This window comes from Mauremys reevesii, linkage group 10 (genome assembly GCF_016161935.1).
Source record: "Mauremys reevesii isolate NIE-2019 linkage group 10, ASM1616193v1, whole genome shotgun sequence".
Lineage (NCBI taxonomy): Eukaryota > Metazoa > Chordata > Testudines > Geoemydidae > Mauremys > Mauremys reevesii.
In genome coordinates this window covers 84,971,201-84,991,035 of record NC_052632.1, presented here as the reverse complement: position 1 = coordinate 84,991,035, position 19,835 = coordinate 84,971,201, and the positions used below count along the sequence as shown (strand labels likewise).

The following is a 19,835-nucleotide window of genomic DNA, read 5'->3' as shown; positions in this document are numbered from 1 at the left end:
GGGGATTGTTAGGGAGCTTCCTCCATGCAGACCCTGGCTGACCCCTAGCCTTTCCCATTCAGTCAAGCACCCCCTCTACCGTCCTCATGTGGCCCTGCATTTCCCTCCCTCCATAGCTCTGCACCTCCACTCCCATTCAGCCCCTGCCCCAGTCTGTCTTCTCCCACTAGCCCTTATGAACCCCCATCTGAGCCCCCAGCAGCACCACGGTCTGTCTGTCTCATGACCTGGTTTAACAGTCGCTGTGAAGAAGGCAGGCTCTTTCTCTTCCCTAGCTGGCCAGGAGCTGCTGCTGCTGCTGCTCTGGTCTAGTGCCATAGCCCCCTCTGGTGGGCAAAAGGCAGGACTGAAGCAATTTTCTGGCAGAAGTTTTTCTACACGAAAAATTTAAAATATGCACAGCTCAATAATTATGCATGCAAACAGTGGTGCAGAACTCCCCCAGGAGTGGTGAGTGGAACCAAAGTACACAGCAATGAGATTACACACTGAGATCTGATAGCCTGTGCTCTTACATAAAAGTTTGATTAGCAGCACCCTATCATCTTGTCATGAACTACACACCAATTACTAATTTGCAACATTTCAGGCAAAGAAATGGTTTAAACATCACAATAACTGATTCATAAGCATACTCTCCACTCTATCAAAGTATTTAATGAAAATACTGAACAGTGTGGACCCGAGAGAGAGATATCCCTCAGTTTGTCAGCAAGCCATTGATATCTACTCTATGGAAATAGGTACATAACTGGTTCAAAGGCTATTTTATAATATTTCCATCTAAATTTCATTTACCTAGTTTGTTTATGAAACTGTCTTTTGGGACAGGATCAAATGCTTACTAAAGACTGTATATATCCTATTTACTGCTTCCTCCCTATCCACTAGGTCAGTTAACTTATCAAAGAAGAAAATAAGTTTGGGTTGTCACGATTTGTTCTTGATAAATCCATGTTGGCTACTAGTCATCTCCTTATTATCCTTTAGGTTAGAATAAACTGATTGTTTAATAAATTGTTCCAGTATCTTTATGGGTATCAAAGTTAAGCTGATGTGTCTATAATCGCTCAGCTTTCATTTTTATAGCTACTACGTTTGCCCTTCTCCAGCCCTCTGGTACCTCAACCTTCCTCCATTAGCTCCTTAAGACAATTGCTAAAAGTTCAGAGATTGCATTGGCTAGTTTCTTAAGTACTTTAAGGTGAATTGCATCTGGCTCTGTCGATTTACATACATTTAACTTACCTAAATATTCTTTAAACTTGTCCTTTCCCTATTTTGATCTGAGATCCTTCCCACATTGTGAATATTAACTGTGTTAAGCATCTGGTCACAATCAACATTTTCAATGAATACTGAAGCCTCAAAACAACAACAACAACCCTTCACTATTAAGTAAATGGATCTATGCTTTCCTTTTTCTAATATATTGATAGAACCTTTTCTTATTGCCATTCCCCTCCCCCCTTACTCATTCAGTGCTTTAGCCTTTTGGATTTTGTTTCTAATATGCTTTTCTTTTCTTTTGTATTCAATGTACTCTTTTGTACAGCAATGGCATAGCTCAGTTTCAGAATTCACAAATTGTAAACTATGGAATCAAGGCAATGCAAAATTAATATGACAGGATTTAAATAAAACATCTATGCACCATGACAAATAAAAGCTTACTCAATAAATAAAAGTGACCCAGAAATTCAAATAGATACAGATCTCGTGCTCCTTTTAAGAGATTTGCAGGGCACATCAATAGAAATGGTCATGGGTGTGGTACAAGAACCTAAACAAATTAACTATATGGGTAGTCTGTAGGAATTGGCCTGTTCCAACACATATATTCATATTACATAATCTTAAAGGATTCCTCTGATTATGGTACTGCAAACACCCCTGAATGTTCTGTTAGCATAAATAAGACTACCAAAAAAAAATGCATATCTGTTACCAAAAAATGAAACCTCATACTTCCTGCTAAACTATATGGGATTCTCTTCAATCTAAAGTATTATACAGTTAATTTACTCTTATGATACTAAAGGTTTGATTGGTAAATTGCAAAGCAAAATTAACATAGAGCTTCTCTAAATATAACTAGTACATACAGCTAAAAAAGCCTGGCATGTTTCTCAAAGCTTAGTCCTATAAGACAGCACCGATAGATTGCCAGGGTTATCCCCAGCCCTGCCTACCCCTTCCGGCCCACACACCCGAGCCTGTTCAAACTCTGTTTTTCCTGATAGGATTTTAATGGGGGTAGCGATATAGAGAGAACCGAGATGGTTCAGAGTGCTAGAACAGGGAGAAAAGCGGGGCATACAGAACCATTCGCTCACCTGACTGGATCTTAGGTGACTCTCTCACCCTGGACCCAGGATGGGGTGGTAGTGGTAAAAAGAAGAACCTGACTCTTCCCAAGCCATCACGGGGCGGGCCGGGGCGGGGTCCCCCCAGAACAAGCAGGTCCCAGCCCCACAATCCCCCTTGGCTGGTCCAGGGAGGGGCCCGGCCTAACCGTACCCGACCGCGGCTGGAAGCAGAGCCGATGTGGCGAGAAGACAGGGACCCCCACGGCCCGCGCGGGTTGGCCCAGATCACGGGGGTCCCTCTGTCGGTCTCACCTTGTCCGAGTCCAGGTCGGGGTCGGCTTGGCAGAGGCGGAAGAGGAAGGACTTGGGGTCCCTGCAGAGCGTCTGCCGGGTGGTGAGGAAGCAGGTGCCCCCCACGTTCAGCCGGACCCATTTACCTGGGACCCCACCAGGGGAGGGCCCAGAGCTACAGCGGCGGCAGGGCCCGCCTGTCCCCACTAGGCCGAGGAGGCCCATGGAGGGAACCGGGAACTCGCAGTGATTCTCCGCCGCCATCCTCGCTGCAGCGCCGGAAGGGTCCAACCCGGATAACGGTCCCCCGGCCCCTCCCGCGCGCACGCTCCTACCGGAAGTATCCGTTCGTAATACCGATTCCCACTCCCTTTCGCCGGAAGTGGTCGGGCAGATACCAGTCCTCATGCCCCTGCCTCTGGCAGGTAGTTCCCAGCCCGTAACTCGGTCGCTGGAAGTGCACGTCCTGGAGACTCACCGCTCCCACGCCCGCCTCCCGGCCGGCCCCTCGAGACAGGCAGTGTCCGCTCGGAGTTCCCCCCTCCCGCACACTAACGTAACATCCGCCGGAAGTACCCGCAGACTGCGCTTGTCCTTCGCCCGGCCCGGCTCGGCTCCTCCTACCCCCCGTTCCTAGCGGGCAGGAGCCGCCCGCGGCAGCGGCTCACGGACAGTCGCGCGGCGCAGAAAAAGAGGCGGTAGCCCAGGGCCTAGGACCCTACATGCTTTTATTAAAAGACTATCGAACATAAGTGAAAATTCATCATCCAGTCACTAGCTACATCTACAGCACAGAGAGCTGTCGGGCGGAGAACAAACAGTCATTAAATTATGAGATATGATTAAATCATCGACCAATAGAAAATTTATAATAAAGCCAGAGAAAGGTGTAAAATAGTTTACAATAATTATTCACATTCAAGGCTGTACATCAATACATACAACACCATGGCCCCGAACATGAATTCAATCCAAATAATTCATATATTAGAATTTAAATAACACAGACTGAACTAGAGGCCAATGCGAGCCAGCAAATAACTTTATAAGAATAAAAATACAAAAATGTTTATCCTAATATCACTGCATTATTTGCTTCTGTTTTTGTTTGCGTCTTAGTTTTTGCTTTTTCTGTACATCACAGTTACAGCTACAAACCAGGTAGAGAATATTACACACATTATAACTGACTGCCACCAATCTGAAAGACAGCTAACATCTATCAAAATTGATTATAGTTCCTAGTTTGTTTTTTTTGTTAGACAGATACAGCAGTTGAGAGTTCTGCCGCAATTTAGGAGACTGCCATATCCAATCAAACTCGGTACATAAGCTTTTCAAACTATCTCCATTCACTGTCACTCAGACAGACTGGACGTGCATGCTTCAGACTGTTTAAGAAATGGTTTTCCATTTCTAAATTGTTCACTGTTTATAGCTGTGTTTCTTCCAAGACAGTGCAAACAATTTATAGGGAAATGCAGTTTACCAGTTTGATTATAAATTTCCCATTTTAGCTGAAAATACACTGCTCTGGATCAAAGAGAAATACTTACCTGCAAGCTGAGTGAAGGAAGTATCTACAGACAAACATTTTCTGGGCCATGAGGCAGTGCAGATGTGATTCATAGTTTAATTAGTAAAATATTGGCCTAAAGACAAAATGGTTGAAGTATTCACCAAATGCTTCAAGTAGTATAAATACCACACCTATGTGAACACATATCAGTTCTTTTTAAAATACCAGCCCGAGGAAGAGAGTTGTGTGTAGCATCCCCAAAGCCCAGCTTTAGCAAATCATGTACATCCGTTCCCCAGCTAAGAATGAAATAATAACGAATGTCTTAGTCTGAGTAGTTTCCTGTGGGAATAACAAAGAATCTCATCATAGATGTAAACAATTATAGCTATGTGGTCCAGCTGGAATATTCAGCTTCCAGTCAGGATTTGGGGTGAAAGAACTTCATTATTTAAGCTACTGCCTTCTTTATGGACACAAATGTTTTTGAGCCAACAGGAACTATATTTCCAAAATATCTATACAGCTCTTCACAAAAAGACTCCTTGGTCCAGCATGAATAGTAAAAATTTGGAAGTGGATGAGTATAATATTGCTCATCCAGCCAGAGTTCTTCATAGCATCTGCGTCATGTAATATCCCCCCACTTCACCCATACATACATACACAGCCGCACGCACACACTTTCAGTGTTTGTCTTCTAGGCTGCAGGAGACATACATACATCTATTGTCTATATTATTTTAAAATTGGGGATTTTTATCACTGATAATTAAACTTGGATTTCCAAAGTCAACAAAAATGAATAGGAGAAATTATTTCTCTTCAGTTTGTGAGGGCTAAGTCCACAAGATCTTTTGAAAGTGCTCAATACAGAAGGTGTCTGTGTCCAACATACCATCCCTCAAATATTACATCACAAAAGCTGAAGCATGTATATAATACTTTTACTCACCCCTGAGGAAGTTTACTGGAGCTGTATCTAGCAGAACTGCTACACAGTTCAACAGCATTATGGGACAATAGCAATGCTGCATAGTTCTCAAGATGCCTTAAAGACTCCAACTTTGTTAGTACAGCACCTCTTAAAACTGTTGTGGTACACTGCTCATGATAGATACAAAAGATCCTCTAAAGCGGAAAAACAATGCTTATGTGAGCTATAACTTAACTGTCCTTAAAATAAACCCTGCTCAGAAGAGGGCTTAGGACACTGCTTTATCACCAGCTGCCTCAAACTCTCAGCCTAGCCAAGGAATCTTGAACATGCCCTGATACTTTTAAAGCTGTACAGCAGACAAGACTGGGTCAATGTCCCAAGGGAAAAGGAAGGTGGGTTAAGTATCCTTTCTAGCACCAAACCCACTGCCTTTTCTTCAACAAGATTCCATTCAATGGAAAGCAGGTCCACCACCAGAGTTGAGTACCCTTCTGGGAGTCTGATCTCAAACTAAATGTCTCCTAATCTGAATCTCAGCCACCCAGACTCAATCTTTCTGGAAATCTTGGTAATTGTAGCTGGGAAAGGAGAGTGAATGAATCAGTAGGCTCTACACTCCTTGCCCCAAATATCTTCAAGAACAATGAGGCTGTTAGTGGCCAGCTACTCTGTCCCCTCTGGAGATCATATGATTACAGTAATTAGACTTCTAAATGGCCTGCTCTCAGCCCTAGAGCAGGCCATTTAGCACTTCTCTATGCACTCTTCTCCATGTATTCTCATGAACGGCTGACTGTGCTCTTGCACAAGGCATTCAACTGCTTTGTCCACGAGGACATCCCTACACTGAGATATACCTATCCAATGCAGGAACCACTCCACCATAGTACATAGCACTTCCTGATATGTCCGTAAGCAGGCTGCAAACACATGGACTTTACCCATTCCACATGAGCGCTTTTGCCTTATCCTCCCATAGTCTGAATCTTCCACTACCATACCCCTATATCCACAGGAAAGTGACTAAGGGAAGCCTCTCCCAGAATAGTTTTGGGAGTGGCTCCCCTCCTCCAAAGTGCAACAGCAAGGAGCAGCCTTTTCTAGCCTATTCTCCTCTTCACTGGAGGGGAAACATGGAGATGAAGTAGTTTCACTTGACTTGCTCTCCTCCAATAAAGCAGAGATTAAGGACGACAAGCCTTTGACTCAGCTTTTGCCTCCTTCCACTGCAAAAGGAGTCCATTCCTCAGTGAAGGTTTGTGAATTACATTTTAGACTGAGTCCAAATAATCTGAGAAAAAAAGTAGAATGAAAAAAACTTTCGGAAGCTGATTTTGTTATTTGTGAGGTTTCACCTACTATAGAAGGTAGTGCTAAATATTGTAACTTGTTCTAGATAGAGAATATAGCTAAAACTACTCAACTTTTTTCATGGGCTATAACCCTACCTACTGAGCATGGCTTAATAATGAGGAACATGAATATGCAGAGGAGACAGAGCTTAATGCAGGAGTCCACCTGGAGAAGTTTCTAACTGCAATATTGTCATTTTTAAAAGAGCAAAGTACCCCACAATGCAAACACCCAACTTTCCAGGCTCTCACATTTACTATCTACACAGCAATGACTGCAATCATTCTTGCTTTCTTTCTCAAGAGACCTTCTTTGGGTGAAAGTGTGTGTGTGCAGGATCAGATGTTATAGGGACAGTTTTTAAAAAAGCAGTGGGGAGAAAGAGGAGAAGATATTTCTGAATGACAAGAGAGGGTTTGCTAAACTATTTGATGTTACAGAAAATGTGTTTAGAGAAAGAATAGGATCATGTAATCAGCTGAAATAAATAGGTTTATGGATGCTACTCTAGCCTCTGTTCAAATCAGCAGAGTCATTGCTAGACTCCATAACAAGCCACCACTTTGCAAAGCTGCATTTTGCTTGGAGATGCAAGCAAAGTAACAGCAGTAAATATGTTTGAGCTGCTGTACAGCTCCACCACGACCAAGCTCTTCTACAGAAGGCAAGAATAGTACCTGCCTATAGCACAGTGCTACAGACTTGTAATCCAGAACCTGCTGCACTGCTTCAGATAGAATTGACATACAGGTGACGTGGATAGCTTTGGTACTAACAGGTATCCATTGCCACAAACTCAAAAAAAGCAATACCATGTTATCTTGGCTGTGATGTTGGCTATGGAGTTAATATAGTTGTAGGAGTCCTGTGTTACTCCAAGAACTTAGTGGCAAATGGTTTGCCTTTGGAGTAGGGGTGAAGTCACTTTCAGACTAGCATCTGATTTTAACAGGAGGAATATCCTCTACTTTTCCCTTTATGCCAGGAGCCTGTGAGGCACTGTACCCCCTCATCGTCCCCCCAAAAATATGACCATGCATGTTAGTGAATTTGTTGTAGAGTATTGGTGTGGATTCTTTACTACAGGATCTAACTTCACACTGGTACTTCTTCAAAAAGAATTAGGAGAAAAGTAGCAACTTAATCAGACTCTCCTTTAAGGATCTGAAAATACTGACATATTGAACTGTTACACAACAGGCATCTTTAGGTGCATATGGGAAATCTAGCATTGCTTGGTTACTTCTAGGACATTCAGACTAACCACAAAAATGGAATCCACCAGTGGGCTTGACACAACAGCAGGGTGATTTTCCTTTGAGGGGGACTGAGGGTGGGGGAAGAGAAGTATTTTGTACAAAAACAATTCAAGTGGCAAAGGAGCAAAAATGAGAGACATTTCTGAAAAATGGATGAGTGAATAGATGTGGTATTTATACTGCTTTAGACATGAGGGAGGAATGTCTTTGTCCAGGCATGGGCATGCTCTTTCCAGGGGATCTGGTTACCCAGAAGCACAGATATATGGAAAACACTATTAGAGAAGTTACTTTTAACATGTACAAAGCAAAGTCTTTGCTGTGTCACAGGAAATGTTTGACCACAACAATTTAATTTGAAAAGGATGAAGCAGACCGATATGAAACAAACATTTATAGATATGACTAAAGTACCATACATTTTCTCCTTTGAGTCAACATTTTCATTTGAACTTCCAACTATTCAGATTAGTGTATAAGCTTATTGTATTTAAATCATTTAAAATATTTTCAGAATTGCTAAAAGGTCTGCAAGTTGTTTGGCCAATGACCAGGACAAGAATATTTGTACATCTCATTATACAAAGAGAGAAATCAAGTCATCAATTGTACATCAAAGTTTTCACTCTTCCTTCTCTACCCAAGTAAATAGGTTGGCCCCACTAAAATGCACAATACATGCATACCCTGGAAAGAAAGCTACTTGCCCTCATCTCCTGAAAAGCTGAAGAGTCTAATTACTACCTCAATAGTAACATTTTATACTAACTGGTTAATTTAGTTAGTATTAATTAAAAGCATGCTGGTAAGTTTATTGTCCCTTGATTAAACTTGTAAATGCATCAAATTAAAATTCCATGTTTAAAACTTTATGAACTTCAAAAGCCAAAATTTCAATTTTAGAAATTTCAGTGCCATGTTCAGCATTTTACTTTCTTACAACCTGTATCATCGGCGTCTGACTGCCAGACACATACATCTGATTTACTCACATAATTATAATAAGTACCACGGAAGTCCTGCAACCAGAACTATATTAGGAGTTATGCAAGGGTGCAACTGACCTGACTGCAAATGCCAGATACCAGTTAGAAAAGGAAAAGGGGGCAGGGGAAGGAAAGTAGAGTGGAGGTGGTGGTTACACCTCAGCAGAAGCATTTAAAAGCTCCCTGATGAAATACAGTTTAATGATAATCAGAAAGTCACAGAAATAATCCCAGCCCCATAAAGTGCAGGACCGGTACATGATCTGGGGTGTGTGCGTGTCGATCAGTTTTAACTGATCTTAAATGAAGCTCGTAATGCAAAGTCTATCCATTAGTTTGCAGCAGAAACAGAGCTGAAGTGCACAAAAGCAAGATCCTCACTTCAACGATATGCATGTGGAAGCCTTAACAGAAGCACAAAGAGCAAGCAAAGCGACCCTGAATTCCATTTGTGTTTGTTGTTTTTAAAAAAAACAAAATATTTCAGACATATGCTTCCCCTTGAGATGGATAATAGATGGGTTGGGAAGATTCCTCTGATCGGCTGCACATGGAGTTCTAGCAGCAAGTAGGGAGACTGGGACATTTTGGATGAGCTTTACTATTTAGCAGCATTCTGATGGTATCTGTGCCGCCAAACTTCATGTATCTTTTTGCACCATTTATGAGCATTCCCACTTGGGTCCATCAGGTAATATGTCCTGTTAGGCTACAAGTAAATAATAGTTTAATGACTATTTCAAAAACAGATAAAACAAGAAACAGAAAAAAACCCAAATATTCTACTGGTAGCAAGAAAACTAATTCAGAATTAAGTGATTAAAAATCTGTTCAGGAACGTATCAATTGTAGTAATACACCAATGTACATTATTTCTGGATAACTGTACAGTTGGTAAATGACATTTTTCCATTTAAGATATGTAGACTGATTAACTGATACAGTAAGTCATTGGCACAATTTTAATCAGTTGCAATATGCAAGAGCGCTTTGACTATTTTGAAGAGACTAATATGAAAATCAAACTCTTGAAGCATTTCTTTCTATAATACACAATCCATTTAAAGTTTATATTTCTTTGTTAAAAAAATTTCAATCCTCTCTTTTCATAAAAACACATTAATACCAGCAGCCTAGCATTCATGAATAACTGTAAAAATCTTTGTAGTACACAGGCAATGAAAACATTTCTATCAACAAAAAGTTCCAATTTCATTTCCAATAATTTATTAACGAAAATTGATTAAAATTTTATTAAGACTTTTGGGAAAAACCCTAAAGATAGTCACTTACTGTATGAACAAAAAAGGTCTTAAAATTCTTGGCTTCAGGTCGTAGCTCTAGTGACCATGGAATTTCTCCTTTCAGAACTTTGTTGACAGGATCCACATAATAGAGATGGGGCCCTTCAGTGAGCAATAATTGGCGCCGACGAGCAAACAATCCCTGACAAGGAGAACAGTAGCAGCAACACCAAGTGTATCAAGGCAAAGGAAGAAATGAATATTACTATTAGATCTATTCTCTCAGAGCTCTGGTGTGTGTTTTTTCTCACTTCCCCCTGCCCCACAACCCTCTTAAAGCATGTGCTTAAGTCATAGTGATGTCAATGGGCTTTAGCAATTGCTTATATGCTTTCCTGAATCACAGCCTTAATAAAGAGCAGGGAACAACTGCCTTTAGTATTTATTTATCTAATCAGGAATCTTGTCAAATCCTTGTATGCGTACTGGTAGGCAGCACAATCACTATATAATGTATGCATTCTAGTATTTGTGCTCACTGATAGAACTATTTTTGTTATAGATGGATAAAGGAACATGGGATTCTTATTCTTTCAGGGCATCGTTATGGAAATAGTTAATATAAGGTTGGCTAATTTCAGAGTTGGGCTTCTAGTAAGTTTCTGAATTTATTACAGTTTCAAAGTGTTAGAACATAAGAATGACCACATGGGGTCAGACTAATGATCCATCTAGCCAGATATTGTGTCTCTGACAGTGGTCAGTGCCAGTTGCTTCAGGAAGTTGGAAGTTTAGGGATACGTGGAACATGGGGCTGCACCCCTGACCATCTTGGCTAATAGCTGTGGATGGACCTATCCTCCATAAATTTATCTAATTCTCTTTTGAACCAATTTATACTTTTAGCCTTCACAATCTCCCCTGACAACGAGTTCCATAAGTTGACTGTGTGTCATGTGAAGTACTTCCTATGTTTCTTTTAAATCTGCTGCCTATTAATTTCATCAGGTGACCCCTAGTCATTGTGTTATGTGATCACCCTAGCCCATCTGCTTGCTCTCTCTCGCTCTCTCTCAAAGAATTCTAACAGATTGGTAAGGCATGATTTCCCTTTACAAAAGCCATGTTCACTCTTCCCCAACATATTTGGAAGGTAATACCAACAAGACATTTGTATGTGCATACAACCTTAGCAGTCTCAGTCACACAAAAAAAACCTACGTCCTGTACAAGTTAATAAAAATAAATTAAAAAATGACTAGACTAAAACAACATCACTAACTTTACATAAAAAGTTTGCCCCTTCCTCACCTGTTCCCCTTCTTGTCCACTCTCCACTTTGTCTTTGCCTACATCATATGTAACTTGCATTGTAAGTAATTTGGGCAGGGACTGAATTGGCCTGTGAAGCTCACATAGCACTGTATAAACAATTTCTGCTTCTTGACTATATTCTTGTATGTGTCTCAGTGCATTTCTGCTGAAGTGCCAACATAACCAGCATTTTAAATAGTTAACCTTGTGACTGCTTGGAAAAGAGGAGACTAAGGGGGGATATGATAGAGGTATATAAAATCATGAGTGATGTCGAGAAAGTGGATAAGGAAAAGTTATTTACTTATTCCCATAATACAAGAACTAGGGGTCACCACATGAAATTAATAGGCAGCAGGTTTAAAACAAATAAAAGGAAGTTCTTCTTCACACAGCGCACAGTCAACTTGTGGAACTCCTTACCTGAGGAGGTTGTGAAGGCTAGGACTATAACAATGTTTAAAAGGGAACTGGATAAATTCATGGTGGCTAAGTCCATAAATGGCTATTAGCCAGGATGGGTAAGAATGGTGTCCCTAGCCTCTGTTCATCAGAGGATGGAGATGGATGGCAGGAGAGAGATCACTTGATCATTGCCTGTTAGGTTCACTCCCTCTGGGGCACCTGGCATTGGCCACTGTCGGTAGACAGATACTGGGCTAGATGGACCTTTGGTCTGACCCGGTACGGCCTTTCTTATGTTCTTATGACACTGTACCCCATATTCTTCAGTGATATTATTAGGATATGATTATGCCATAAAATACATAATAATTATGCAAGATAAGTCATGTGAGGTGTCATTGGAAAGGGTATAATTTACTGAATATGATTATCATATTTGTATGTATGTACCATTTTTGTATCTGAAGTTAAGAATATTGACAATGTATGTGTATTACAAATGTGTTTACACCTGGGGAACGCCCACTAGACAAGATGCTTTCATTCTGAAAAGCTGGGTGGGGAAGGGCCATTACAGAAAACAATAGGCCTTAGAAAAAGCTTATCTCCAACCTGGGGGCCTTCCTGAGGACGCTGCAGACAGCCTCCGAGTCATGGCTGCTGTGACACTAAAGGGACATGTGACCAGGTCACTTGGTGCTGGACTCCATCTTGGGATATCAGTATTTTTTCCACTGACTGGCGTGGGAACCAAGCATTGAAACAAAGGGATCCTGCCATATGCAAAACTATACAAGGCAGAGGAATGACATCATCTTGGTTCTTCACTGACTCCCCACCCAAAGAGACTCCTGGAAACACCTGAGGAACAAACACCCGAGGAACTGAGGAAAGTGCTTGACCCAGGCTAAAGGGATTTTTAGCTTGTGAATGGAACACCTGGGGATTCCAAGCTGCAAGCAAGTGTAGCTTGCCCCTTAATCTGCAGCCTGCTTGTATCATCACTTAGGGTGAGAATTTGCTATTTGTATCCGATCTGTGTCGTATATTAAGCTTAGTTTGCATGTTTTGTTTATTTGCTGGGTAGTCTGCTTTGATCTGTTTGCTATCCTTTATAATCACTTAAAAATTATCTTTTGTAGTTAAACTTGTTTTTGCTTTGTCTAAAATCAGTGTGAGAGAGTCATAACTTGGGGCAGAAAGCTGTTGTGAATTCCTCTCCACATTTAGGGAGTGTGAATTTCATGAGCTTACGCTGTATTTTGAGTTTACCCTTGGAGAGTGTGTGTGGAGGAGATGAGTAGCTAGGAAGTTCCCTACCTGGAGCCTTCCCATGCAGGGCTGATCACAGCATCTGCATGTAACTGCAGCTGGGTGTGTCCCTATCTGTATGTGTGCTGGTCAAAGTGCAGGCTGGTCACAGCAGTACAGTGTAAAGGGAACCCAGGCTGGTGGGTCAGGGGAGCTTATTGGTACCTCAGTTCCAGGTGGCACCCCGGGAGGAACCCATCAGAAACCTCATCTATCAAAGTTCCAAGAGGACTTTAAAACTAAAATGGCTGGTTATATAGACATTGTAGCAGAGCAACATCCTTTTCAGATATTTTCGCTCCCTGCACAGAAGTGAGCAGTCATAACAATGGACTTTTTAAGAGAATATGCATAGTGACATGTACGTAGATAATGACTGGGGTGAAGACACTGCATTTGTAGGCAGCAGACCATGACAATTAACGGGTCAGTTAAGTGACAACAGCCTTATATTTAAATATCTAAATTGATTTTAATGCCACCTCTGCCACCCTCTACAGAGTAGCCCTAAGTCAGATGTAGGATAGAGGGAAGGAAAGCGGAGTTGCTGTTAGAATGAGAGATTGTTTCATTCTACCTCAGAAGGATTAAAAACTACATTTAGGACAATAATGGCTTACAAAGAGTGTACCATAACATTTATTTTTAAAGGAAGGATATTAAATTTGTGAAAAGCTGTTTGCTAGGAAATGTTATGACATCTTTTATAAAAGGAACAATAGATTTGGGACAGAGCTAAAAAACCTATACAAATCAGGGAACTCCAAAGACAGGTTCTTTAGCAATACATCTCTCAGAGGTGCAACTGCAAGAACAATAACATTTTACATCATGACAGACAGGATAATGAGACTTACCTTTCTTTTATCTACTGGACCCATTTTTAGTATTAAGTTGTTTTCTACAAACTGGTGCCTAACAAGAAAAAAAAAGAAAGAATTATTGTCATTACAGAAGCACCCCTGTCCTCTCTCCCCTCAATGTAACCACAACTACCCTAGTTAGTGTTTTCTTTCAAATCTATCTGAGATACTTCTAAAGATCTATTGCCTTGGAATCTTTACAAAGTTCCAATCTCTCTCTATAGGTCTCCCCACTGTGTTCATGAGTCATGCATATAAAACTTTAAATATTAGATGAATTTCAACCTCTTCTTCCTACCCCAAAATGATTTGCTAGATATCAGGAGGTTATAATTTATTTTCAACTTAATTCCTACTGTGACAAGACTGATGGATTGCATCTGTTATTGATTGTATAATCTGAAGACAGTGGTGCTGTGGAGGTGTGACTGAGCTTAATTTAGCTTGAAGAGCTTCTATTATTGGTGCCCATATATGAGAAGCAAAGAATCATGTTTTCAGACCCCAGATTGATTTTACAGAAGTAGCAGATAAAAAAGCCTCTCTTTATTGGTTAGCTGAGTTCATTTGATATGGAGTCAGAGAGAAAACACAACCCAGTATTATATATGACACACTCTCTCTCTCTCTCTCTCTCTCACACACACACATCATTTTTCAGATTATCACTGCACATTATTCTTAAAGTGGTACTAGCAAAAATCTTTAGTAATTATGCTTTTCTTGACTAATGAAATTAACTGTTCAGGTATGCAGCAAGGCTGGCCCCTTTACCACACCCAGGCCATTGGCACTACATGCAGAAGCCACTTCCTCTGGCACTGCTGGCAGCAGCTCCAACTGGGCACCAGCTGCCAACCCTGCAGTGTCTGTCACAGGAGCTGCTGGACCGGCTGGGGGGCCGCAGAGCCGGCGGACAGTCTGAGAGGGAGGGGAGAGCCAGAGAGGGGAGGCCGGGGGGGGGAGCCGCGGGAGGCCGCCCGAGACGGAGAGAGGGAGGGAGGCCGACCCAGGGGGGACAGGAAACGGACAGGAAAAGCCAGGCAGCCCGGAGGCGGGTGTGCGGGCGGAGGCGGGCGACAGCCTGAAAGCTGGAGTAAGCGGCGCTGCAGGGCGGGCGGTGGCGGGGCGAGAGGGGCGGGCGGCCCCCCCCCCCCCCAGGGCCCTGTCCCCCCCGAGAGGCGGGCGGCGGAGGACCCCCGGGCCCGCCCACCCCCCCCACCCGAGGGGGCGGCCGGCCGGCGCCGGCGCGCGCCTGCCCCGCCAGGCGCCGGGCGCCCGCGCGCCGCCGCCCGGGCCCCGCCCCGCCCGGGCGGGCCGCGGGCGCCGCGCGCGGCGCGCCGCGCGCGCCGCGCGGCCCCACCCCGGGGGTGGGGTGGGCGCCGCCCGCCGCGCCCCCGCCCCCACCTCACCCCGCGGGGTGCCGCGCGCCCGCGCCGGCCGCACCGCCCCGGCGCGGCGCGCGGCCCCGCGCGCCGCGCTACCGGCGCCGGCCGGGGGCGCCCGAGAGAACCGACCACCGACCGGCCCCGCTGCGCGTGCTAGCGCGCGCCTCGCGCGCGCGCTCGGGCGCGCGCGCCCCCCCCTGCGAGCGGCGACGACTGACCTCCGACCCGCTACTCCCCCTACTGGGTGTCCAGAGTCCAGAGACTCTGGCGGGGCCGCATACGCCGCCCAGAGGCAGACGGCCGGAACAAGAGTGGTGGTGCAGTGCTGGGCCCCCCCCGCCCCCCTGCGCGCGCTGGGGCACCTGGCCCATCACAAGGTACTAGGATTCTGATAAAGATGAATATGAACCAAGGCAAGAATGGATGGTTTACTGTTTTGTAGATTCCTTATTACAGCACAAAAATCACAGATCAACCACTTTAAACACCTTACCATGGATTTCCACCAGCCTGTTTTGCCAGTAGTAGTCTCTTCTCATCTTCAGAAAACTGCAAGTCCAACTCAAAGGAGTTATTGTCAAGATCATGAATGTACTGTTCTATGTTCCCTGATGTTTGTGGGTGACTTGTCTCTGGGGCAGACAGCGAAGGGGAGGATGCCGAACCAGAAACTTGCATGCAACCAAACTGACTCAGGAGATTGTCATACTAAAGAAGGAAAAATTATTAAAACAAATTTTAGTCACTTATTTTTTTTTAATAAAAAGCTATATTCAACATTTTTATAGAAAACACTGAAAAGCTGTTTTAACTCTAAAGTTTTACTGCTGATTTGCTACAATGATATGCTCTAAAAAAATATAACCAAGAAATTACTTGGTTTGTAACAGCAAATACATCACTGTCACAAAGTTGGGTTAGAGATATCAGTTTGTTAAGCAAAAGCTATAAAACAAATCAGGTAATTTATTACTTGTGTACACACACGACAGAAAGCCAGTCATGTTTCAATGCATTCAAAATGGAATTAAAAACAACTCAACAGCCTAAGTATTTGGAAGCAGTGGATCTTTAATTTTAGGAATGTCACTAGAATCATACATTGTCTTTCCCACCTCTAGCTTTTATGGTTGTGTTCTGTTTGTCACAATCTAATACAAATAATATTTAACTCTTGAACAGATATTCATCCATAGATCTCAAAGTACTTGACAAAGGAGAATAAATATGAGGTCATCCACTTCAATTTTGATTGGTCTCCAGGAATAATGCTTCCATAATCTCTAAGACTATTCCATATCCAAACACACATCTTATTAGGAATTTTCGTTTGCCAGTTTCATCTCACTACTCCTAGTTATTTGGCCTTATTATTTGTTAAGCATGCACCATAACAGATGAGCTAAGAGTACCCCATAAGAGGTGTAACAACAGGTACGCTCTCTTGCATACCCTGGAACTCTGGAAGGTATAAAGGGGTAGAATCCACAACACTACTTGGGTACCTAAATCCCATTTTTAGGTGCCTAGATTCCCCCACTGTGATCCACACAACTCCTACTGAATTCTGTAGGTGCCTAAACTCATTTGGCGCCTAAGTTGGTGTCTCTAGACATACGCACTGCTGCCTCACTCTAGGCGTTGGACACCCATCTCCCACCTGAGCCCCAGGGGAAGACAGGCATTCAGATGCCTAACTTGCCCAATTTGATAGTCACACCTAGAGGGTGCCTGCTGGATCAAGCCCCCTTTAAAAAAAAAAAAAAATTTGAGGAGGTGGTTGGCTGCTGCCATGGCCCACCTTGTAACTTTTAGCCCAGTGGTTACAACTCTTGCCTGGGGAGAGCTAGGTTCAACTTGGTTCTCTGCCAGAGCAGGAAAAGATTTGAACAGGGTCTCTCCTGTGTCTCACAGAGAGTGCTTTAACCACCGAACTGTGGGATATTCTGATGTGGGGGCTCTCTCAGTCTCTCTTGTTGAAGCTTTGCCCTTGAGGATAAAGACAGAGTGATTGGAGCAGGCAGACTTAAACCAGGGTCTCCTGACCCCTGAATGAGTGCTCTGACCACTGGACTACAGAGCCCTTCCTTGTCTGTCTGTCTGTCTCTCACTCACTCAAACACTTTTTCTTTATCCACTGTGTACCATCTTAAACAGGAGAGATCGAGGTACTCTAACCAATGGGCTAAATGTTATAAGGTAAGCAGTTGCGTCAGCACCTGCAAAATGGCTGGTGGCAGAGGTTGCACGGAATGAGACAGGTGCCTAAATCATTCCCACAAGAACCTACATAGATGCCTAAGCCAGGAGTCAGATTCCTGTTCATAGATCTCTAGCAGATCTAGGTGTCTTCCTGCAGCCTGGATACAAGTGCCTGTCTCTGAGAAAGTGAAGGGGCTTAGAATAACTGCCTCTCCCACTGGCTAGACCAGGCAAGGAGCTGCCTAGTGTGCTGTTTTTTGCTGATTGCATTTTAAGGTGCCTATCTCTCCCCATTCATTGGATTATAAGGTGGATAGAAAGCTGGCTAGATCGTCAGGCTCAACGGGTAATGATCAATGACTCCATGTCTAGCTAGTTGGCAGTTGGTATCAAGCGGAGAGCCCCAAGGGTTGGTCCTGGGGCCGGTTTTGTTCAATATGACAAGAGCAAATCATGTCAAACAAATCTGATAGCTTTCTTTGATAGGATAACGAGTCTTGTGGATAAGGGAGAAGCGGTACATGTGGTACACCTAGACTTTAGTAAGGCATCTGATATGGTCTCGCATGATATTCTTATCGATAAACTAGGCAAATACAATTTAGATGGGGCTACTACAAGGTGGATGCATAACTGGCTGGATAACCATACTCAGAGAGTAGTTATTAATGGTTCCCAATCCTGCTGGAAAGGTATAACAAGTGGGGTTCTGCAGGGGTCTGTTTTGGGACCGGCTCTGTACAGTATCTTCATCAACGACTTGGCATAGAAAGTATGCTTATTAAGTTGGCAGATGATACCAAACTGGGAGGGATTGCAACTGCTTTGGAGGATAGGGTCATAATTCAAAATGAGCTGGACAAATTGGAGAAATGGTCTGAGGTAAACAGGATGAAGTTTAACAAAGACAAATGCTAAGTGCTCCACTTAGGAAGGAACAATCAGTTTCACATATACAGAATGGGAAGAGTGTCTAGGAAGGAGTACGGCAGAAAGGGATCTAGGGGTTATAATGGACCACAAAGTAAATATGAGTCAACAGTGTGATGCTGTTGCAAAAAAAGCAAACATGATTCTGAGATGCATTAACAGGTGTGCTGTAAGCAAGACACGAGAAGTCATTTTTCCGCTCTACTCTGCGCTGGTTAGGCCTCAACTGGAGTATTGTATCCAGTTCTGGGCACTGCATTTCAAGAAAGATGTGGAGAAATTGGAGAGGGTCCAGAGAAGAGCAACAAGAATGATTAAAGGTCTTGAGAACATGACCTATGAAGGAAGGCTGAAAGAATTGGGTTTGTTTAGTTTGGAAAAGAGAAGACAGAGGGGACATGATAGCAGTTTTCAGGTATCTAAAAGGGTGTCATAAGGAGGGGGAGAAAACTTGTTCACCTTAGCCTTTAAGGATAGAAAAAGAAGCAATGGGCTTAAACTGCAGCAAGGGAGGGTCAGGTTGGACATTAGGAAAAAGTTCCTAACTGTCAGGGTGGTTAAAAACTGGAATAAATTGCTTAGGGAGGTTGTGGAATCTCCATCTCTGGAGATATTTAAGAGTAGGTTAGATAAATGTCTATGCGGGATGGCCTAGACAGTATTTTGGTCCTGCCATGAGGGTAGGGGACTGGACTCGATGACCTCTTGAGGTCCCTTCCAGTCCTAGAATCTATGAATCTTCATTAACGATCTGGAGGATGGCGTGGACTGCAGTCTCAGCCTGTTTACAGATGACACTAAACTAGGAGGAGTGGTAGATATGCTGGAGGGTAGGGATAGGATACAGAGGAACCTAGACAATTTATAGAATTGGGCCAAAAGAAACCTGATGAGGTTCAACAAGGACAAGTGCAGAGTCCTGCACTTAGGACGGAAGAATCCCATGCACTGCTACAGACTAGGGACCGAATGGCTAGGCGGCAGTTCTGCAGAAAAAGACCTAGGGGTTACAGTGGACGAGAAGATGGATATGAGTCAACAGTGTGCCCTTGTTGACAAGAAGGCTAATGGAATTTTGGGCTGTATAAGTAGGGGCATTGCCAGCAGATCAAGGGACGTGATCATTCCCCTCTATTCGACATTGGTCAGGCCTCATCTGGAGTACTGTGTCCAGTTTTGGGCCCCACACTACAAGAAGGATGTGAACAAATTGGAAAAAGTGTCCAGCGGAGGGCAACAAAAATGATTAGGAGGCTGGAACACATGACTTATGAGGAGAGGCTGAGGGAACTGGGATTGTTTAGTCTGCAGAAGAGAAGAATGAGGGGGAATTTGATAGCTTCTTTCAACTACCTGAAAGGGGGTTCCATAGAGGATGGATCTAGACTGTTCTCAGTGGTACCAGATGACAGAACAAGGAGTAATGGTCTCAAGTTGCAGTGGGGGGAAGTTTAGGTTGGATATTAGGAAAAACTTTTCCACTAGGAGGGTGGTGAAACACTGGAATGGATTACCTAGGGA

General features: G+C 43.4%; 1 protein-coding gene across 12 annotated transcripts in view; it reads right to left on the bottom strand.

Moving 5' to 3' along the window:
• The window catches only part of PDPK1 (3-phosphoinositide dependent protein kinase 1), a 148,448-nt gene that overhangs the window by 39,975 nt on the left and 88,638 nt on the right, over positions 1-19,835 (bottom strand). For 11 of the 12 annotated variants that reach the window (XM_039493310.1, XM_039493308.1, XM_039493306.1 and 8 more), the window contains 3 exons: positions 15,676-15,890; positions 13,789-13,846; positions 9,951-10,103 (listed from right to left, as the gene is read on the bottom strand). In XM_039493310.1, coding sequence (XP_039349244.1) covers positions 9,951-10,103; positions 13,789-13,846; positions 15,676-15,890 — 426 coding nt within the window. Of the gene's footprint in view, positions 1-3,310; positions 9,367-9,950; positions 10,104-13,788; positions 13,847-15,675; positions 15,891-19,835 lie in introns of those variants that run through there. The other variant, XM_039493312.1, reaches the window with a different exon arrangement.